The sequence below is a fragment of the Aptenodytes patagonicus genome, chromosome 2 (assembly GCF_965638725.1).
Source record: "Aptenodytes patagonicus chromosome 2, bAptPat1.pri.cur, whole genome shotgun sequence".
NCBI lineage: Eukaryota > Metazoa > Chordata > Aves > Sphenisciformes > Spheniscidae > Aptenodytes > Aptenodytes patagonicus.
In genome coordinates this window covers 8,751,759-8,775,410 of record NC_134950.1, presented here as the reverse complement: position 1 = coordinate 8,775,410, position 23,652 = coordinate 8,751,759, and the positions used below count along the sequence as shown (strand labels likewise).

General features: G+C 46.9%; 1 protein-coding gene across 2 annotated transcripts in view; it reads right to left on the bottom strand.

Annotated features, from left to right (window-relative positions):
• The window catches only part of KCNQ3 (potassium voltage-gated channel subfamily Q member 3), a 215,971-nt gene extending 194,237 nt beyond the window's left edge, over window positions 1-21,734 (bottom strand). For both annotated transcript variants that reach the window (XM_076329077.1, XM_076329078.1), the window contains exon 1: window positions 21,397-21,734. In XM_076329077.1, coding sequence (XP_076185192.1) covers window positions 21,397-21,734 — 338 coding nt within the window. The remainder of the gene's footprint in view (window positions 1-21,396) is intronic.
• Between the last annotated feature and the right edge of the window lie 1,918 nt (window positions 21,735-23,652).

The following is a 23,652-nucleotide window of genomic DNA, read 5'->3' as shown; positions in this document are numbered from 1 at the left end:
GCAAAGTTTATCCATTGACCCTCCATATCCCAATTATCAGTGTCATCCCACTGTAACAAATTTTGGCCATTGAAATTACAAAATCAATCCACTACCTTCTCTTGCCAGCCCTTCTGGCCCGTCTCTCCTCACTGTAAGCTTTCCTCCCCAGTTAAAACAGACACCTCACAGCAAGACCCGCTTGTGGAGAAGATGCAGATTGCTGCCTGTGAGAGCTAGACAGGCAGGTGTAATCCAGCACCTGTGTAAATACTGCCCACATTGCCTGCATACGGCAGCACCACATATGGGATCCAGACATACAAAAACAGGCTTTGCTTTCCAGAGTTGCCAGAAACAAAGCCAACCGCAGCCTATCTGCATAAATCAATGACATAAACGACACACATGAGCTGAGCACTCGCCATCAGAAGGATCACAACCCACTTTGCGATTTCTGCATAGGACTCAGCCCATACATCTCCCAAAATGCAGCAGCAGCTGCCATGAAATGCTATTGCTCACCAGCTCATGGTGGCCCAGAAGAGGAAGAAAATCTCAGTGTTATACAATTCCTTCTTCTCAATCATTTCCCTAAATCCTTTGCATTTCCATCAAAGATGGGCCACTACAATCCAGGAAGGGCAGAGACGAGACAGACCACAGGTAGGGGCAGAGGATGCGCATAGGCTGTGTTTCCTAAATTCTTCAGTCCCCCAGAGTCAGTAGGCCCAGGGAAACACGAGGGAACAGCAGAGTTCAGGTAAGTGAATTAATAAATCCTCCTATCCCACCTGGAGCTTACATATGAATCTGAGCAAGATGTGGCTGAAAAGCATGGTTTGAGAGTGAAGATGGATGGGACCTCCAGACCGGTCAGAAACACAAACCCAGCTGGCCCTGGCAAACAGGTGTATGAGATGCAAGTGCTCCGTCCGCCACATGCTGCGTAGGAGTACAGCCAGTGGCATGACCATGTATGAGACACATAAAACAATATATGTTCTTGGATGAATGCCATCACTTTTTTACCCCACTCTCTCCACTATGAGCGGAATAGGCCCCAAGTCCAGAAATCAGTTGCTCCTTCATCCCCGGTGAGTTGAATTAGTATAAAAGAAGCTGAACTAGCAGCCATGAAACATGACAGCCTTTAGTGGGTTTGCTTTCTCTCCCTGGGAGTGAATAAGCAACAAGTTTGTGTGTCCACACCTTTCGCTACCAACGAGCCCCACCTAGACTTGGAGTCCACCTTCTCAGGAACCGTGACAAAGCAGAGGTACCCTAAGAAGGTCATTTAATCTGTGGCATAACCAAAGACACTGCTAGCAAGGATGTCAGCTTGGGGACGGCTTTTGCGTATCGTTTCAAGGACAGTTAGAGGGAACAGTCTCTCCAGCAGTCCCTGACTTTTAATTCCCAATGTATTACCAGAACACACCGTGAAGGGCTGAAACCCCAGTTCTCGGAGAACATTTACTAATGTTGAACCATTGCTATCCCTGGAGTGACACCACTCTCTTTTCCACCAGTGATACCAACTTCTCCTACTTACTAGTCCATTTTTTTCACAGTGTCCTTTTCACTGTCTGTCCCCTGCGCAAAGAAGGAGCAGTCTGTGAGAATCAGCAAATCCAGCGCTACGCTCCTTCCAGTCTTCCCTTGCAAGAGGCTTGTTTCTGTGCCACGCATGCAAAACACTAATAATACTGGAGCATTGAGACTGCTGATTATTAAGGTAATCATAACTGTTTTCTTGTTAAATTATACCTGCCCCAGCTGGTAATCACAGTCATTTTCCGTGTCTTGTTATGTACGAACTTGGACACATCTCGGGGCAAGGAGCCTCTGTGCTATGTATGGGCAGTGCACAGCACAAGAGACACAGCTGGGCAGGGTGGACTGCATCTCGCTGAGGAGCTCAGGTGTGTCTGCATCTCACCAGCTTCTCAGGAGACGGTTGGAGGTTTTATGGAAGCAATGTGATGGGACCTAAAAGTGCTGGAAGGAGCCTGGGGTACTCCGGGAGGTACAAGGATGCACAGCCCAAAGAGCTTTCATCTCTGCTTGTCCCTGAAGTTATTTCTGTAGTGTGTATAAATACATTATAAATAATTTCTGGGTTAGTAAAAAGGCACTTACTGCATCCAAATAGGAATACGAGCTGTGGTGACTGTGTGGTCCTACGCCATTTCAAACACATATTCATAGGTATGTCAGACATAACCTTTGCCATCACATTCACCTCCCATTCATTTCAGCTTATCACATGACTGCACAATGCTAATAATTTCCTTATCTTCACTAAAAATGATTTGGGGGCTTAAAGAGAGTGCCATGACATGAAGATTAATCTCCAATTAAAAGCCTGATTTTACGCTAGATTTGCTGACTCAGAACAAGGCCAGTGACTTTCCTCTGCCCAATCTTAAAAAAAACCCACAAACCACCAACCTGCAGGGAACATCCTGTAGATGATATAAAACCATAAAGGGAGAATTGCAAAAGGTCTTGCACTTTGATACCATGTTGCAGGGTAAGGCATTACATGACTCACAGAAGTAAAGAAACTTATTGAAGGGAGGCACTGAGAACAGAGAGAACAGCTAAAATTGTCACCCCGCTTATGTGCCTTTCACAGTGCTGCAAACTCTTAGGCTTATTGTTGTTTCTCTTAATCCCCCAGACTGAGAGGTCAGGATACATCATGGCAGGCACAGCTTCCATTTAAAAAAAAAAAAAAAAAAAAAGACAAAAGTAGAATTTTTGCTTCATTGTTACAAAGAAAAACTGGAAAACCTGTCCACATGGTACCAGCCTGAAGAACCACAATCCAATTGGTAAAGACAATCCCCTCAAAGGTAGTAATTTCGACCAGCAATGTTTAAAGCAGACACGTTTTTAGGCCTGATTCGGCATGAGGCTGCTTTCCCATGCTGGAACAGTGGCTGACGCCATCTCTCCAGGGCTACACCACCGAAGCCCAGGGCTCTAGCATCAGTACGAAAGGAGGCGAAACAGTTGCTTGTTAACCTTTTCTAAACCATCGCAGTGCTGCACAGTGAGGACTAACTGTGATGGCATCACTGGCATACTTCTGGATCAAGGGGTGGAAGCTCTAAGCTTGCTTTCTCTTTATAGATATTCCTGCGTGGTTGTTATTTGACGTAACAGGGAGACTGCTCCTAAGAGTGTTTAAGCAGAAGTGTAACCTGCCTTGTGTCTCATTGGCATCCCTTTTTATAGCTCAAAAGTAGACAAAGCTATTCCTCTTTTTCCCCCATGAAGTTACACTTAACACGCCTTGGATATGTTGCTCCTTTAGTCTCCTCTTTATTCTTTAGACCTTCTTCAGGATTTGCAGCTAAACCGTGAATGTGTAGGGGAAAGAGGGAGGTTCATTGCCCCAGGACCAGCCCCAAATTGCCACAAAGTACACTGTCCTTGGATTTCAGCTCTGAGGGCTGTGCTCTGCACTAAAATAACAAATGAAGTTTAACTCTCCCCTCCTGCTGTTCAGGTGCCAGCGTGTAACTCATAGCTCTATGCTGCCAAGTGAAGATGACGACTGTGACATGTACGAAGAAGATGGATACACCTCAGAAATCAGGGTCCCCTGGCTGCCCACAGAGCAGGAATAAGCTCAAGCAATAAACAGCTATTTTCCACCACTACCTGGCCAAGACACCTCACTGCTGACCAGATCTTGGGCTTGTGCTCAGTCCACCCAGAGCACACGGGGTCTCCCACATAGGCCAACAGCAACAACAGGTTTTACACTGAAGACACTTGGCAATTAGAGGAAAATAGGCAACTTGCCTGAAACAGGCACCAAAGCACCAGGAGGGCAATTAAGTTGTTTTCTCTATACAAGTAGCACCTTCATTAAGTAGCTCCTAATATGTTCACCTACAAGAGTAGCCTTAATTCCCCTCCTCCTTCTGTTTTACCTCTCACAGCACAGTTACTCCTCTTCCTTCTCCCTTTTGCAGCTTTATTTCTAACATCTCCCTTGCCTCCTTCTCCAGCTCGGCTGCTGGTTTATCATCGTCACTGGAACTGCATTCACAGCTGCTGGCTTCTTCCCTGCACCATTGCTGCTCTTACCTCATGATAAAAAAACATTGGCTTTATTGCTTCCCCCCCCCCCCTTTTTTTTTTTAAACCAAGTGGGCTGAAAACCATTCTTTTTTCCCCTCTGGACAAGGCAGAAACCAGACAGGTCCATCTGTTCTCCTTGCAGGATCAGTGTCAAAAAGACTGCATGGACACCCAAAAATTACATCCCACTCTTCAACAGAGCTGACAGCTCTGAAGGAATGACCATATTGTAATTACTTTTTTAAATAACTCAGAGATACAGCTAGATATTTGTGCTCTGGAGAGGACAACATTGACTTGGGGACCTTTCCAGACAAAAAATCCCCACATTTTGGCAATTATTATTTGGATGTCAATGTAGGGACTACATTGCCCAGAGGGACCAGCAACAATTTCTGACCCCAGTCCTGCAAAGCTATGCTACAGGAGCTTTGATTTCTGCATTCACGTGGAGCCTGGGGGGTGTCAGCAGAACACGAGATGAACCTAAGAGGCACAATAACAAGATTTATGTACAAGACTGATTCAGAATCCAATGCTGCAGAAATTTGATGGTCTTCATTCATTTATTTACCTGCTCTGAGAAAGGTGTTCCAGACTGTACGAGATTTTAATGTTCAGGGCAGTCATCTTAAGGCCAAAAAGGATGGCTCTGTTTCAACCTCTTGTCCAGAGTATCATAGAATCATAGAATGGTTTGGGTTGGAAGGGACCTTAAAGATCATCTCATTCCAACCCCCCCTGCCATGGGCAGGGACACTTTCCACTAGATCAGGTTGCTCAAAGCCCCATCCAACCTTGGCCTTGAACACTTCCAGGGATGGGGCATCCACAGCTTCTCTGGGCAACCTGTTCCAGTGCCTCACCACCCTCATAGTGAAGAATTTCTTCCTTATATCTAATTTAAATCTACCCTCTTTCAGTTTAAAGCCATTACCCCTTGTCCTATCACTACATACCCTTGTAAAAAGTCCCTCTCCAGCTTTCTTGTAGGCCCCCTTCAGGCACTGGAAGGCTGCTATAAGATCTCCCTGGAGCCTTCTCTCCTCTAGGATGAACAACCCCAACTCTCTCAGCCTGTCTTCATAGGAGAGGTGCTCCAGCCCTCTGATCATCTTCAAGTACTTTGTAAAGTTATTATTATCCCCGCAAGGCCTTCACCAATGTGATTAGGATGAGATTCATCTCACTTAAAGTTAGTGTTTAGAATGTAGGTGCCTACATCTAAGCCATGTATTGAAGCTCCCATTATAGTCAAGGGAGATCTATTTATTCGGTGTAATCTCTGGTGATCGGGATGTGATTTATCCATGTCATCATTTACTTCAGGATGAGTTGAACAATCACCAATACCCCTATAGCAGTCGTCTATACTGGCAGCTGAGGAGATTGGAATGACTCGGCCACATTTAGACACTTACAGGGAAGACACCTACATCTAGTCCTAAGAATCCCAGCCCAATTACTATTAGTGTTACTACTTATGCTATGTTACATTATGATGTTAACAATCCAGTTAAGAAACAAGTGAATCTCTTTGTTCTGAGTTACTTCATCACTCGTTTGCTCATCTGTTGCTAAATTAAAACAAAACAAAACAAAACCCAACATATTCCAAAGTCCTGCTTAATCACCAGTCAAGAATACACAGAATTATTGATTTAAGCCCATATTTTGCAGCCTAGCTGCAGCCTATGGCTGTCTTTTGGAAAATTCTCCAAGTTTGGTTTAAAAATGACAAGTGAAAAATGGATAATTTCTTGCACAAATTCTTCCAGCAGATTTCTGCTCCCCTATTAGACCTTAGCTATAGCCTGAATTTATCTTGCATCATCTTCCAACCATTGCTATATCGTCATTTATGCAATTAAAAAGCCCTCTACTATAACAGAAACTCTCAGTCTTCATAGCCTGGAACAAACATTGATGGAGCACTCAGGTTAATGCTTAAAAACACATTATCTACTTCAAGTTGCTTGGAAATTAACTCATGATAGAATAAGTGAAAACAAGCACCACCAATGAAGATGAGCACTGACACATTTCCTTCTGCCCAAGATCTCTTCTCTTCACTCCTCCTGATAATGTTTTCTTTAGCATTACTGTTTCCAAAAAACTGTAAGACATTACTCTGTAACAGAAGAGCTTTTCTATGGTCTCCAGCAAAATGTTGCTTTGGAGGTGATAACGTCCTGCTGTGGTCTCTGTGAGCAATGTTGTGTTCTCATCCCATTTGCTGGGGAATGTGGTGACTCAGGCAGTAAGACACAGCATTCAGTCCTGCCTATATGCTCACTCATTAGATAAAGTTGCTGTCCATTTATTGTTACATCAGGAGCTCCCATCCTTTATTTTTCTTGATTATCAACACTGGCAGCAAATAGAGCTGCAAAGGAGGACCTTGTATTATCATCTCGACTCTGGGAGCAACGGCTGCAGCTGTGGTTCAGGCTGTGTATGAAGTAGCATGCAGATCTTGGATTAGCCTGTAAGTTGTGCTCCTAAACCCCTTCCTCTTACCACTGAGACCAGAAATGTGGAAAAACTCAAGGGATGGATATTAGCTCAGTTTGTACCCTTTCTGGAAAGAGAGAGGGGTGTCCACCTCCACTTCATGTTCCCTTTTTCTGGAGAGAACAGCTGAGTCACCGCAAGAAATCTGTTACCTACACAGGTCATCAATAAATCACTCTTTCCCTAACACCACCATCACCCCTAGAGCAAAGAGTGATCAAGAGCAGTGACTCAGAGTTGTGTGCATCTGAATCACGACGACTCTAAGAGCTTCTCCTACAGTGATGCTGTTTGCGTAGGGACTCTGACTTTGGGCACAGCCCAAAGTCATAGGCTAGTCCAGCGGGAGTACCTTACCACCGGATGCTAAATTCAACATCGGGGAGTTGTGCAACCAAAAAAGACACACTGATGATGAAACACAAAGTGATTCAGAGAGAATTCCTGCACCTAAACTACCTTGCACCATATGGACAAAGTAATTCCTATTGAGTCCCTACTCGGAGGGAATTAGAGGCACAACCTTAATGCTGACATAGGTGAACTCAATGTCAAAGTCCAGTAAGTTACAAAAAGTATAAAAAAGACCAAAAAGTAAATACAGCTATGTCCGGGTAAAAGACAAATTGTCATGTCAGCTCCATCAACCTTCTATGAGCACTTAAGCCAACTGAATTTAAGTCAGACTGAACTGTACTGTCATAGTGATATAAAGTACAAAAGGATGAGGGGTCACACAAAAAGCACAGCTGGATGATCCAGTGATTGGTGCCTTCAGCAGTGAGGTGATGAATGCCACCAAAGGAAGGAGAGAAGATGGGATTGAGTGAGGAAGGGACAGGGAGAAAGAGATGGGAAAGTCAGGAGGAGTCATAGAGTAGGGATAAATTACTGAAGACTGAATGATTCTTCTTAATGATAAAAAGTTGGTGGAAATGTCAAATTACAACAATGACTAAAAATTTTGACAAATCATTGGGAAAGGTTTCCTATTTTCAATGAACTCTACTGATTACACTAAAGATTATCCCTAGCATTTCCCAGTGTTAGTACTCCAAACATAGACAACATTGGTGCTAGTTAGTCTAGCGGCAAGCAACTTTCTTTGTGGTTAATATGAGGGTTGTTTCCTCCACAGTGTGCTGACCTGCCCAGGATCTCTGTCCAGATGTGTCGTGGTTTAACCCCAGCCGGCAACTAAGCCCCACACAGCCGCTCGCTCACTCCCCTCCGGTGCGAGGGGGGAGAGAATCAGAAGAGTAAAAGTGAGAAAATTCATGGGCTGAGATAAAGACAGTTTAATAGGTAAAGCAAAAGCTGCACACACAAGCAAAGCAAAACAAGGAATTCATTCACTCCTTCCCATGGGCAGGCAGGTGTTCAGCCATCCCCAGGAAAGCAGGGCTCCATCACGCCTAACGGTTACTTGGGAAGACAAACGCCATCACTCCGAACGTCCCCCCCTTCCTTCTTCTTCCCCCAGCTTTATATGCTGAGCATGATGTCATATGGTGCAGAATATCCCTTTGGTCAGTTGGGGTCAGCTGTCCCAGCTGTGTCCCCTCCCAACTTCTTGTGCACCCCCGGCCTCCTCGCTGGTGGGGTGGGGTGAGAAGCAGAAAAGGCCTTGACTCTGTGTCAGCACTGCTCAGCAGTAACTAAAACATCCCTGTATTATCATCACTGTTTTCAGTGCAAATCCAAAACACAGCCCCATACTAGCTACTGTGAAGAAAATTAACTCTATCCCAGCCAAAACCAGCACAAGGTGTTTCATCTCACTTCTGTCCATGCATATTCAGGAATGAATGGAGTGGAAGAAGACTCTCCATGACTCTGGGCCTAGAAGTCTGCCTGTTATGAGAAATGCATAAAACAACATATTCTGTGAAGTGCAACCAAATTGCTCACAATATAAAGTAGTTCAAATCTTGGAGATGCACAAAACTTAACTGGACACAACCCTGAGCAACCTGATTTGACTTTGAACTTAGCCCTGCTCTGCAGATTGGACTGGAGACCTCTAAACCCTTCCATACTAAATGGTTTTATGGTTGCAGCTGTCAACTCCCTCCTACAGCCCCAACATCAGACATGACCTACACCAAGAAATGGGCAGAAAGATGGTGCTTTCCTTGCTCAACTTCCCCAGCTTATCTGCACTGTATTTGTTAACTAAATAACTGCATTTATGAGGGAGGAAAAATCCTCTCTCCACTTTGGGGAGCAGGGAGGGAAAGAAAGACTCCATGTTTTTATAAGCCAGCTCCCAACGTGAAGGAAACAAGGCGCCAACACCATGGTGTGAGTACTGGCAACTCTGGGACAGGTTGGTTCTCACTTGTTATCTTGCCAGGGGATCTCCATCTCTCCTATTTACCCCATTCCTCAAGGTGTCTTACCTTACTGGGAGGGCAAGTTTGTTGTGGCAGGGAAGTACCTCACCAGAGGTGCAGGACCTTGACCTCGGCCTCTGGCACTAGCAGAATATCAATAAAAAATGAAAAGATTTTGTAGTGGGTCCAGAACAGCTTGCAGTACAGCAGCCAAATCCAATTGTTCTTCTAACTTTAATAGATTTATTCTACATTTGCACTGACATGACTAAAAGAGGTTGCTGGCTCAGTATTTCTGCAAAAATAAGCAAAACACAAACTAGCAGCTGTTAAAGAAATACACCACCACCCAAAGCGCTTCCTGATGTCAGGGCATTTCAACTCAAATTTTGCACAGTTCTCCGATGATTTCAGTATTAGGTTCAATTATGCTAGTTTACTGATTCAGCTGGTGTATGGAAGTGAGTATGTCCTCTAAAATACTGAATGGTGCTTACCTATCTACAATGTCTCCAGCTTTACTGAGAAAACTAGAGTACATAAAAAACAGTCTAAGCCTATGAATGACCATCACAATCACCCTCATTCAGCCCATGCCATTCAAATTGACCTTCTACATTTGTTACAGGCTTCATAAGGTCAATGTCCAAGGCACTCACAAAGTGTTTTTTGGTCCCTAAAAGACACCTTCCAGAAAGCAGTGTTGTCTGTTCATTGATTTGGGAAGCTAATTCTGAGTGGTGGAGACAGAGGGGGAGCAATGCAAATGGACCCAAATTGAGGAATAGCAAGAAGCAGGACTGCTGCTGGCAAACTCCCACCACAGTAACTCCTGTGCCCAGGTAAATCCCGAATGGCCACAAGAAGATGGAGGGAAAACAGAGTCAATCACAGTCCTTGGATTTGAAGCTCGGTACAAGAGGCAGTTAAGTCTGGGTTTGAGCACGACCTCAAGATCAACTGCAACTATGATTATAAATCATAAGTGAATTTATGGGAGGGTTCAGGGAGATAGACCCCATAGCAAACCAGAGAACAAAGAGAAGGTGGAAAGGTAAACTCAAGACTCCCAACCAGGGAAAGATCTTAAAGGTACTGAAATCAGCAGCGTCAGTAGGATGATGAAACTGAGGACATCAACTGCACCGTCATATTTTTCTTTGGCATAATGCAGGGATAACTGTAGGCCTGTCACAGCCTGGGATAATAAGCAGCCACATATGCACAGCTCTTGAGGAAAGGGAATTAGAATTTTATGTTGAGCCTAATATTAGTAAAAGCCTATGTAATAATAAGTGTCATATTCCTCTTACCTTTAGAGGTAGGACTCATCTGTCTGAAAGTGGCTTTTACTGCAGACATTTACCAGAGATCAGGTCACCTCAGCTCCTGCTATAGACAATGGAGAGTTGCTCAATGGAGCTGAAGCTGTGATTTATCTCCATGTAAAGCAGACCCCTACATCTGGTTGGATGAATTGCACCATAAAATCTATTGACTGTATTGACTAGATCTCCACTGACTATAAAGAGAACTTAAATACCTATTGTACACACAGAATCTGACATGAACATATCTAAATTTAGTTATTTTAATGTGGCTTTGAGTCTTGCCTCTCAGGTCAGGCAAAACGTTTTCCATCCCTCAGGTGTTTTCAGTGCAGATACCTAAATTCAAGTTAGTCACCTGAGGTGTCCTTTGTAGTCAGTGAAAAGTTTCAGGCACTGCAAGGGGTGATTAATCTTACCTATTTTAGAATCATCTTTAGGATGAGATTAATTGCACTCCAGAAATTTCTATTTCCTGTTTTTCTTCAGCAGCTATAAAAGGAGTCCAGACAGCTACCTCAGATAAGGCGCTAGATGGATGGATCCCATTGTGAATGTTGAGAGACAGCCTCTCAAGCCCTGAGGAAAACCAGGGAAATCCAGTTGTTTTAAGTAATTTAGCAATGAAGAGAGTAGTGCATTAGAGAATGCACTATGTGATAATGTCATATGCAGAAACTGCCGTAAGCATGCGACTGCCAGACCCCACCTCTGCGCAGTGTCATTGCACCCAGGACCTGACAAGGTAATGAAGCAACATCTACAATAATGAGTGAGACAAAATCAGGAGAAATGTCCAAATATCAGCAACAACACAACTAGCAATATCTTCTTCTGTGTTTTACACAAATGATAAAAGGTTTGGTAATGAATGATCAGTGGGCTTTTCCTCCTGGATTATAGAATCATAGAATCATAGAATCATTGAGGTTGGAAAAGACCTCTAAGATCATTGTGTCCAACCGTCAACCCAACACCACCATGCCCACTAAACCATGTCCCTAAGCGCCTCATCTACACGTCTTTTAAATACCTCCAGGGATGGTGACTCCACCACTTCCCTGGGCAGCCTGTTCCAATGTTTCACCACTCTTTCAGTAAAGAAATTTTTCCTTACATCCAATCTAAACCTCCCCTGCCGCAACTTGAGGCCATTTCCTCTCGTCCTATCACTTGTTACTTCGGAGAAAAGACCAACACCCACCTCACTACAACCTCCTTTCAGGGAGTTGTAGAGAGCGATGAGGTCTCCCCTCAGCCTCCTTTTCTCCAGGCTAAACAGTCCCAGTTCCCTCAGCCGCTCCTCAGAAGACTTGTTCTCCAGACCCCTCACCAGCCTCGTTGCCCTTCTCTGGACACGCTCCAGCACCTCGACGTCCTTCTTGTAGTGAGGGGCCCAAAACTGAACACAGTAGTCAAGGTGCGGCCTCACCAGTGCCGAGGACAGGGGCACGATCACTTCCCTACTCCTGCTGGCCACACTAGTTCTGATACAGGCCAGGATGCCATTGGCCTTCTTGGCCGCCTGGGCACACTGCCGGCTCATGTTCAGCCGGCTGTCGACCAACACCCCCAGGTCCTTCTCTGCTGGGCAGCTTTCCAGCCACTCTTCCCCAAGCCTGTAGCGCTGAAAAAAGCACCACAAAAAATTATTCTTTTGTTAATGTGCCAAGATGTGGGGGTGAAGTATTTGAACCTCCATGGGAGTTTGATCAGCACAAGGAGCGTTGAAACAGAAAAGGCAAAAGCCTTGACATAGTCCCATGAACAGGAAGAGGAAAGGGTATAGAAAATAAAATGTGTTATTAGACACACACATAGGGTGAATCCTATGTTATTTCAGTGCGGTAATATTTCTTGGGTCTTTATCTAAGTGAAGGGTCTTATCCCAAAGCAAAGTGGTTTTTTGCATAGACCCAGGAGGATACCCTCAAAGTGGTAAGATCTCACATATAATGATTATGCCTGTTCTAGTAACCCAAAGATGCTTAGTCCTGCTCTCTGTCCATGAGGCCAGCTGGCATGACCGGTGTCCGTGTCACTGACCTCACTTGCCTCCAAAGCAGGAGCCACACGCAGACTCCTACTGGGAGTGGTCCCAGGTCTGCAGCAACACTTGGTCTATGCCCAGTCATTTAGTTGTCTCAAACTAAAACCATGGCATGGGTCATCCAGCAATGTTGTGTTATTGGCCAGTGTGTGACACTGCTTGGGAACAACCCCGGCACAGCTTTGCCAATTAGTCTAGACATAGTTAATGACTACTCTAGGCATGCGAAAAGCTGCTGCCATATCTGCAGTGCAAGGATGATCCTGAGCCGTGGCCCTGTGCATCTGGTGCCACTGCGCAGATGGTGTCTGAGGTCTGATCAGGGAGCCTCAGCCAGTTGTGTGCACTGAAATGCTTCCAGCACGTCTCACGAGAGCAGCAGTGTTAGCAAAGGTAGAAGAGCAAATTCCAGTTCTTGTAATTACCTTCCTAAATTAATTCCCCTGCAATTTCAACCAGCTGCTCTTGACATTCCCTCCTCTGGGTGTAATCCCTCCTCATAAACACTCTGAGCGGTTCATGGAGAGGCAGGAGGGGAACAAAGATAAGCAGAGCTGATGCTGCACTGCTGAGAGCCTGGTGGGCAGCTCCCCACCGTGCGCTTTGGGGATTTCACTATCAGTCCCTCCACAGCTGTACTTGCTTCTCCTCCATCCCTACTGAAAACAGAAAATTTTAGACTCTCTGGATCTACAATCAGTGGGGAATGCCCTGTAAAGAGTCTTCGGGTTTAGGATTAACATCTCTGTCCTTCACCTGAAGTTAGGTATAACCCAAACCTAATGGCTCCTATAAAACATATAAGAACTAGAACTTGAATGGATCAGGGCATTTAAGCTTTCAGCATTGCTTTAGCTCTACTTTAGTGGTGGATGGCACTAGGAACGTTGAGTTATTTTGTTATACGACCTACACGCCTACCATGTCAAAAGCATGAAAAATCTGAGATGGGAAGATAACAAATAAATGCATATCACTGAACTAAATAAATAAACATAGCCCAACAATCAGGTTTGAACAAAAAGAAATTAGGAAATATTTGCTGTTTTGACATAGGTGCAATGTCTCATAAAATCTTAGTTCTAGTATTAATTCAGATGACCAGGAGAAACTACATGAAATTAAAAACTGGCTTCAGAACTATAAATAAAGCCATAACAAATGATATCATATTAACCAGGAAGGGGGGAAGTTGTTATTTAGTGAAATGCTGAATGGATTTTCTTACTTCTGGTCTTACTGAGTGCTTCCTTAATGATCTATAAAAAGAATTAAGTTGAATGTTAACAAAATTATGAGGTACTAATCTGGAAGGTGATCAAAACACTGGTGAGGACAGAAGAAAGTAGATATGAAAAGCATCTTGAATCAGAAAACACCACTGGAGAGTCAACATGACAATCACAAACTAATACAGCTTGGCAAAGGAATGCGAAACACATCCATACAGCTCTCAGCAACAACTCTGAAATTAGGGAGGACAAGCGCAATACAAGTACCCATAAAATGAAATAAAGCACGTAAAGTCAAAGGAAGCAAAAGACAACAGCCAGCCCAAACACTGCCGCTGCCATACAGTGGACCTGTAATGCTCCACCACCATGTACCAGCAACCTCAAAAAAGTAAAATAGGGAAGACTTTGGCAATATTAATGCATGTAGGAGAAGGGAGTGAGAGCACATGCCACCTCAGGAGACACTGGATGCTTCTCATGTCAGGGTCTCAGCATCTCTCCAAACTGAGATTTAGCAGTGTTGAAGATATGCAACTCCACTTCAACATGTTCTTTAAAACTCACACAAATGAGCAAAAGGCAGCACCTCTGTGGAGGGCAAGGCTTTATCTTGGTGACTATAACCAGAGGCGGCTATTAAGGTACGGGACGGATGAAGGCCTGTGACAGATCCTGTGGAGAACTGTAGCTTAGGAGGATCTCGCATGGCCCAAGTAGAGCAGCAAGTCGGTTGTGCAGAGGAAGATGATGATACCTAGTGCTGCTTTTCACCAAATCTCAGTCACATTCTTCTGCTTTGGATCACCTCAGTGTCACCTTGGATAGGTTCCTCCTGATATCAGTGGGACCTTTCACTTGCTCCAAGTTAAACATGCTCTTAAGTAGTTTGCTCGCTTAAGGCTGGGGAAGGCAATTTACAGATTTCTAGCCTGAAAGTTCTCCCAGAGTGACTTTTTCCAAAGTAGGTTACCAGGAACCTAAATATCCCTGGGCATGTCCCTCTCTCTGCAGAAAATGCTAAGTTTCATCCTAAGACAGAAGGCAGCATATACTTAGCGGCTCTTGTGGACCTTATTCCTTGCAAATCTATTAATATTTAAGTTATCCCATTTAATACAGTATCTGCCAGAAGCAATAGCAGATGTAATGTCTCCATGGCTCCTCTCCTTCCATAAAGTTCCACGCACAAGAAGGGAATATAGCATTATTAAATACAAGAATTAACATTATTATTTATTTATACCATGCAAGGCTGATCACAGTAGTATCCAACCACCCAGCTGCCTAGCTATAACTAAGGTCACCGATCTATTATGTTCCTAAACAAGATATAAATTATCTCAACACTCACTTGACTGATTTTTTTTTGAAAGCTTCTTACAGCTGTTACATTAGATCCAAATTACTTAAGTCTAGACCTTGTCCTTGAATACGCATTCCATCACCTGACCTTGCATATACATCTCAATGCTGGAACGGACTTTTTACTGACCAAGTACAGAATTGCACTCTACATACATGCACAGGTTTGTACATTGGCTAAGCTATGAATAAGGAGGATTTAATCAAGTGATATTTGAAGACAGGGAACCCCAAAGAAAGAACAGAAAGATGCTGGGGGAGTAGCTTTTGGTGTGATGTTTCGGAGAGGCAAGAACTACTGGGGCAACCTGCATGTTCACTTACACACACTCAAGCATACAATGGTATATAACTGGCATTATATGTATGTGAGGATTTTTTAATCCAGCTGTTAATATGCATAGTCTTTAGTTACTATTTTTTCCATTAAGTTTGTTTTGAATGTTTCTACATTCTGCACCAAAATGAGAAAAATGGGTGTGGAAAGTCTCTCCCTGCTCATTTTGGAAACGTTTCTTTAATCTCCATCTCAGATTAAAACAAGAAGTAAAACCCATGTGGCCTCTCCGCCCGGCAGCTGACCCAGAGGTGCCCAGACCCTGCTGTGCCCCATGGTGATCTGATGTTCGCTGCGAGGAGCAGAGAAAGGCACAAGAAGAAACTGAGATGGCTTTTACGAACTGAGTGGTAACTCCAACCAGACTCCCAACTGCTGTGCTGGAGATACTGCAATAAGTCTTGTCCTGGGCTTTACCGCTGACGGTGCCTCCAGGATTGCCGGGGTAGCACTGAGATGGTGCTACTCTTCACTACTAAGTGTCTCAAAAGAGAAGAAAAACATGATTTGCTGGCTGCTGGAGGGGCCTTGCTGTATCACCTCTCATCAAAATGATGAAATTTGGGACTGTTCAGTTTTACAGAAATTACACCAGGGGCTATGACTTCTTTCTGAGGGGCTTATTCCTGGGCCAAGCTGACAGCATCGAAAGACCAGCTGCTGAGTGTTTGCTGTCGCTAGTCGCGCCGATGCTTGCCCGCACATCACACCCTCCCTCATGCATCGCTGGCCGCGGTGGATCTCGACGCCCATCCAGATGAGGCTGCATTGCGTGGTGTGAGCGGGGGATTGCACTTGCAGAAGGGCGCTCAGGGATCTGCGTCCCCAGGGGTTTTGGGGGACACTGAGGCACATGCCTGTGCTACAGGCAGCTGTGCGCCTGCAGCTCCCGCGAACCCATCGAGCAGGCATGAGCAGCACCAAAACTCGGCAAGTTAGCAGCGTAGCCATGGCAACACCGACCGCACGGGCTGACCGAATCGACCCACGGGTACCCACTCTGGGAGTGGGTCTCGCTGTCGGCACCAATGCCCTAGCAAGGAGATATGAGGCTGTACGTGAAAACACACCTATTGCCACCAAAGGGCCAGGTCTGTAATTTCAGAGGTAGTTTGGGTGCTTAAACAAGCACTGGGCACCTACGAGCTGCTGAAGCAACTCCGAAGCTACGGTTGGGGATCGCAAGCCGCTCATATTATACAGCCTGTGGCTTCCCCAGGCTCTGCTGCCCCTTCTCATTCCTACCAGCAAACCCCAGCTTTCGGCAGCCGGTGACCACAGCCTGCGATGCCGGCTGATCCCAGCAGCTGAGATGATGCAGTCGCATCTCGCTAAACCGCATGCAAACCCAGGGCGGACTCCACAAGCCTCGATGGAGATGCAATAGCAGAGGTGTGCGGTGAGGTCTCCAATGACTAAGACTTCATTATTTTTTACAAAGTATACTGCAGAATATTTATCTATGCATTACGATGAAGTAGCATAAATAATTAAAACAGAACTCATATTGGCGAACACATAAGCAAAGGGCACTTGCTAATGGACCAGGCTTGCTCTGCTGCTCCAGGGACTCACTTAAAGACAAGTACATGCCAAACAGGCCAAGGAAGGATTCATGTTTATCCTTCTTTCTACCCCGAGCCTGTTCCCATCTCACCCCAGGTGGCTGACACAGGTTGGTGCATCAGCACATCCTACGGAGCATCTCCTGAAGGGCAAAGAGGAAAATAATGGAAAGTCCCACCTGTTCCCCGAGTCCCTCAACCCTCTTTTCCGCAAACAACCCGCCCACAATCAGTCATGCAAGAGGTGTTCACTGGTGCTTCCCAGAAATACTGACAATTTGATGGATCGCATGACTCTGCCTCCTCTTTTTATTCCAGGTATTAAGTGGTATTGAGGAAAAATCGCATAGCAAATAGGGAAGAGTTTTCAACTGTTCCCCATGGTTTCCCTCTCTCATCGGCAGGTATGCCGTGGTGATCTACACCAGCACAGTGTAGCCAATATCGCATGCTTTCCCAAAAAAGAAAATCTAATCCCAAGCCTTCTCCTAGTCTTATTTTTCCATGAAAGTAAAGGCTGCAGTTGTCTCAGAGGATGGTATGAAAATAAGAATATCTCCTAGCTACCTCTCCTTCAGCCTCTCTTTTCTTTAAGTCAGGTTGAAAATTTTCCACAAATTGCAACTGCAAACTTGATCTGTATTTTGTTACCTTTCTGGACTCTGTCCATTATCCACCAAAAATTTCGTGCTTACAATTAAAAACAAACTGGAAAATCAAAATCTTACTCGTTTTCAATTTTTCATTTGATTCATTTATGCTTCTGTCCATAAATAAAGCATTTGGATGGCTCGTGGAGGCGAACAGGTCTCGAGTCGGTCTCCCTGGCCAAAGTACACATCCCACGAGGCACAACCACAGGGATTTCCTGCAATATATTGCGCTGCTCAACACAAAGGAGAATTCAGTACATCACAGGAACAGCAGTTACACCTACAGGGAGACTAGCTCAGAAAAGAGTAGGGATAGATTGTAGCCTGACCTGCAACCCCCAAGAGACATTTCCAAATTAAAAACCTCAAAGCTTAAACCAGATTTTTCTTTTTTTTTTTTTTTTTAACTGAAAATGTTTAGCAGGAGTTTAGCTTTACAGAGGTGAATTTTTTCATGTGAAAATCAATTTTCTCTTACCAACTATGCCATTAAGATATTGCCATATTGCCAAGAAGTCTGTGAACCCTGGTGTCCTAGCAGAGGGGAACTTCACGGGTGTTATGTAAATCTCCTGTTTAGCAGAGCTGCCAGAGAATAAATATTTTCAGATGCTGAAGGAAACAGAGTCAGCTTCTTTAGGACCCTTTGCTATAAGGATAGGCTTGGACAAACTCACTTGTGCAGAACAAGGAAGGAGGAAGAATTTCAAGGAAAATATCTCATGTCACTTTCCATAAATCACTGCCAGTGAAAGCTGAACGCTAAAATTGCCATCAGGAATTTCTCCCCTGCATCTTTGTCCCTAGGGTTTGGTAGGCCCTGATCACATTTATGCATTCTCATGGAATTATTTCAATAGATTGAATCATTTCAGTAGATCTAACCTCACCTAAACTAAAGTGAGCGTTTACAACAGGCACTGCGTCAAACCTTCTTTATGTGCACATTGTAACAGTGGGATACACAAAGGATCATGACCCCTTTGCAGCCATATGGGCATCACTGAACGATTTAACGAGATCCCGTCTGTACCATCCTTCTAAAAGTTCTCGCATCCAAAGCTTCTGTGAAGACCTTCGCAAAGCCCCTTCCTGCACCCACACAACACCCTCAGCGTGTCCTGAAAGTTGCAACCCTCTTCCATCAGCAGCTTCCCTCCTCCTAAACCCTGGGATATACACAGCACTGGAGTCCTTGGCATCATTTCTTCATTAAACACCTCTGAATGCTTGGATCTATAAGAAATTCATCACATCCACCCATGCTGCAATCCCTTTTGGCCCTCAGCTGTTTATTCTCTGTTTTTTTGTATGATAGCAACCTTCTTACTCTTAATTTTGGTTGCATGGTATTTATTGCAAAGTTACTCAGAAGATTGAGACAAAGTGTAACATGTCATTAAGATAAATGGGACTCTTCTTGAAAATTAAAACAGCATCAAATCTGCAGACTTTATGGAAAGGCTGGCAATCTCTCACCTACCCAAGGGAAAGTGTAAACTGTTTTAGTGTGAAAAGAAGCACCGGAGGACTGCTGGGATGGCACTACACGGTGTCATGCAGCACCTCCAACATCAGAGAGACTCCTTTTCAGAAGGAAAAAGGTTAAAAGACAATTCATTTGAAAGCAAGAACAAAGACTCTGGATATCAACCTAGGTGCTGCTTCCCCACGGCACTGCTTCTGCTCTCGAGCAGGTCATCGTTCTCCAGTCGCAGGAAAAAGCTCTGAAGCCTGGCAGCAAGATCTCAGCACACTCTTCCATCACTTTCAGCAGATTTCTTTTGTAGGGTTTGATCCTACAGCGGGGTAAGAGCCCACAACTTCTGCTGAGTTCAGAAGGAGCTGAGACTGAACAGAAACACAGTGTGGCGAACGGCAGCCTGGGACTGCTGAGCCCCCCTGGGTGTCCTGGGAGGGGACGGGATGTCTGTGCCGGGCTGGCAGACCAGGACTTGTGTATTTTACTTCCTTGAAGGATAAAGGACTCCTAAAAGTGTTTTTTCATTAATGTTGAATTTGGCACTGATTGTCTTAACCAGACTGTGATTGACTTCTGTGGGAGCAGGTCAGACTCACATCTCAGTTTTGCAGGACTGAGTAGTCACCAAAGAGAAGTTGGCCACACAGAGCGTCAGGTCCACTCCTAAGGAGGATCAAACCTTACAAACATACTGAATTTTTTCCTATTCTAGGATCCATATTGCATAAGGATCTTAAGGTTAACCACACATCTAGAGAGCTATCTAAAATGAATGTTGTAACATGGAAATTCTTACACCATTGCAAATAAATGTGAATCTCTCAGCCCGCCTGAGCCTGTCTAGACTCATCCACTGTCCTATTGCTCATATCCAGACATGAGCCCAGGCATGGACCTGACCCAGCTGCCACAGCTGTCCGTAGAGAGATGCCAAGTGCCCGTAACACTCTGGCATGTGCTAAAGCCTCACTTATGCAGTGTGTTGGGGCTGACCAAGGCAGGATGAACGGGGTGCCCCTCCGCCCAGACATGGCTCTCCCCAACAAGAAGCAGCGTTATGCAATGCTGAGCACAACTGAACAGCAAGCTTCGGACCAAAGAGTCTTCCCAGCATAACACACCCCAAATGTTGTTGCTCCCTGCCTGCTAGCACAAGTTTTCCTGTGGCAAAAAGGGGCGAAAGAACTGAAAAAATGTCACGACATCCAGTGTCCACATTTTCACAGAAATTAAGCTGGACAGCAGGAACCTTGGTCCCAAGACACACTTTGTAAAAACACTGAAAAGAGGGGAGCAGCAACGAGTGAGTGGTACACAGCAGCACTTCAATAGTGAACGCTGCCTCTTCCTCCTCACCCAGGGCTAAATCCCTGCAAACATCAACGAGAAATTCACCTGAAGGTAAAATCACAGCCCTACACTCAAGGTGTTTATTTGCAAGTGCAAGGACTACACCAATGATCAGGATTTCCCAAGATCCAGCCCCATGCTCACAGACCATGCAGCCCAGAGCACTTTGTTTGTCTTTGGCAAATAAACCTATTTCAGAAATCACTGCTTAAATCCTCTGTCACACAGAGCTCTGTACACGTTACAGCATTAAAGAAAAACAGTAACACCATGATCACTGATAATCCCTTGCGTTTTCAAACATATTCACAACACTAAAAACCGCATTTATTTTAATAGGACTCTGCCAACTCCATTGTATGCTGGAAACAGATTTATTTCTTCTATATACCTTATGAAAACTTTAGGGAACAGAATTTTTAGGAGTGCAAAACAGTGGTCATTAACTTGACCTGTCACCTTTGGGCCACAAACCCAGTTTGTTTTGTCTCAGTTCGCTTGTGGCCAGTTTAAGTTTCTGGTTGACAGTCTGCGATGCTCCGGTTTCATGCACTGCAGGGTGACGCTTATTGGACCAAAACCCAACGCTTTTCATTTGACACTTTCTACTATCGAAAGAGTCGGTTCATTCGGAGTGTATAACAGCTAGTTTAACCGCACGCAATGCTCTAGGCTGAACTGAACCCGGCAGTGTCCCCTTAAGCACTTCGAGCCTTAAAACTGCTCAGCGCTTGGTCTTTCCGGCATCCCTTTTCCAGGGTCTAAGACACACAGGCTCGGACGCGCCACTCCAAGGCAACGCGGGTATACGTACAGGAGAGAGGCACAGACTTAAGAGAAGCTGCTCATTTTGGAAAACCCGACCACAGAAAAGAAATAAATCAAACCACTCGGCAGGGCACCCCATAATAAGACCCTTGCCATTCCCCCCGTGCTGGAGCGAGCCCCCCGGCGCGCCTTACGCCGAGAATGATAAAGCAAAACGGCGGCCCCGGGCGCTTCTCCGCGGGGCAGCCCCCCGCCGCCCCGGGACGCGCCCCGGGGGAGCCCCGCTCCGCGCTCCCGCTCCGCGCTCCGCGGGGGCAGCGCGCCCGCGTACTCACACGAAGGCGTGATAGAGCAGCGCCCAGCCGCGGGGTCGCTCCAGGGCGTCGTAGATCAAAGTTTGGATGCGGCGGTACTTGGCGTGGTTCCGCTTCACCGGGCGGCTCAGGGGGGTCTTCGCCAGCAGCCCCAGCCCCGGCGGGCTCCGCTTGCCGCCCTCCTCCTTCCCGCCGCCCTCCAGCAGCAGCGTCCCGTCGCGGTCGGCGCCGGTGCCCAGGGCCAGCGAGCCCTGCTCGGGGTCGCCAACGCCGCCCGCCGCCGCCCGCCGCCCCGCCGCCGCCGCCGCCCCGCCGGCCGCGCTACCGCCCGCCGCGCCGCGCCGCGCCTTCAGCCCCATCGTCGCCGCCGGGCCCCGGAGGCGAGCTGCAGATCGGCGGCGGCAGCCCCGGGAGCCCCAAGGCCATGATCCGAGCTCCCCGCCCTCCCCCCCAAAAATGATTTCTTTATATATTCATATATATATATATACACGTATATATATATATATGGAGGGAGGGGGGTGGAAAAAAAAAGGTGGGGTGGGGGGAAGCAGTCACATCCCCGTCAGGTCATCCTCGCCGGCGGGCAGCGGGGAGGCAGGAGCGCGGCGGGCACCTGGGCCGGCGCAAGGGAGGGAAATCATCGCGGAGTTTATTTACCAGCCCGATGCCCGAGCCCCTTCCTCCCCCCCCCCCCGCCGCCTCCTCTTCCTCCTCCTCCCAGCTCCTGCCTCCCCCGAAGCCCTCACGTTAGGGAGTGGCCCATTGTATGCAGCCAGCAAATAGCCGGGCGCCCGCCCCCCGCTCCCCCAGTCCCGGGTGTCTAGTCATCCACGGTGCGTGGGGCACCGGCGCCGGCCCTCCGCCACGGGGCTGCCCCCCGCCCGCCCCCCCGGTTGCCAGCCCCCAGCAGCCGCCGCTGGGGCCGCCGACGCCGAGCGGGGAGATCCCGGCAGCCGGCGGAAGGGGAGACCCCGCTCGACACCCGGGGATCCCCCTGCAGCATCACAGCCCCCCTCCCCCGCTGCGGCTGGAGGGGAGGGAGGGGAGGGGGAGGGCATCCCCGGCCCCCGGCGGGGGGTTGCTTTCACCGCCGGAGCAGGAAGGAGCGGAGGATATGGATGAAGGATGCCGGGAGAGGCGGCGGGTGGGCGTCTGGAGGTGCTGCCTGCCGATGCGGCTCGCTCTGAGCCGAGCCGAGCCGGAGCCTCCGCCCGCGGAGGGGGGGGGGTGGGGGGGCAGCACGCCCGGGCAGCCCCCAGCCGCGCCGGGGATCAGCTTTTTGCACGGGTCTCTTGCGGGAGATGCTGCTTCTGCCCCAGCCCGGGCTGCGGTCCCCAGCCCGGGTGGCTCCTCGAGGGAGCAGCGCCGGGACCCAAGCCCAGCTGCAGCCCCGGGGGGATCTGCCCTGACCAGTCGGACCTAAGAGCTCCCTCCCCCCTCTTTAGCGTGTGTACCAGCACCCCAGACCAGTCTCGGACCTAAGTTCTGAAGGGATGTGATTTTGGCTGCAAGGGAGACGGGAAGAGACAGCTTTTGTGTGCCCTGCACCCTTGGTGTCCTGGGATTTCTGCCACAACACGCTAGAAACATCCCTTCTCCTCTTAGAGCTGCTCTCGAGTAAAAACCTGCCTGCAGGGCTGAGCATTCGCATAGCTACACCTTGGGAGGATACAAAGGGTCTAATCAAGCCTTTCTTTCTTGCCAGATATTAATAATAAAATAAAATAAAAAGACAAAGCCTTAGAGATTGCTGGTTGTTTTCATGAGAGGTCCTCCTCCTCCAGATGGGGGAGTTTTCCTGGTATCTCCTGAAGAGATGCCAAGACACCCAAGAGCCCTTCCAGACTCATAAGAGAAGCAGATTTGCCACCTACTCTAGCTGCTGCTGCTCCATTCCCCAAGGGGTTTATGATCTGAGCAGTCCTTCTCCTGTTTCACACACCAAGAAGGACAACAGATGGAAAGGGAGCTCCTGGAGGTGATTTTTGAACCCACCACAGGGCTGCAGGGACCAGACTACCTTGGACCAGACTATAGGCCACTATTGGAGATGTCCCAGCTCACTCAGAAATGACACTTCTGCCATTGCATTGCTGGGTGGAAGAAGGGCTGTTTCCCCTCTGATATTTGGACCCTCTGAGGGTTGCGCAGATTCAGTGCCAAAAAAGAAAAAATGACTTTCACAGCCTGCAGCTCCCCTCTGTTACCATTCCCCCTCCCAGTTTGTAGCTAACACATCTGCCTTCAGCTCTGCAAGCTCCAGCATTAATGTCT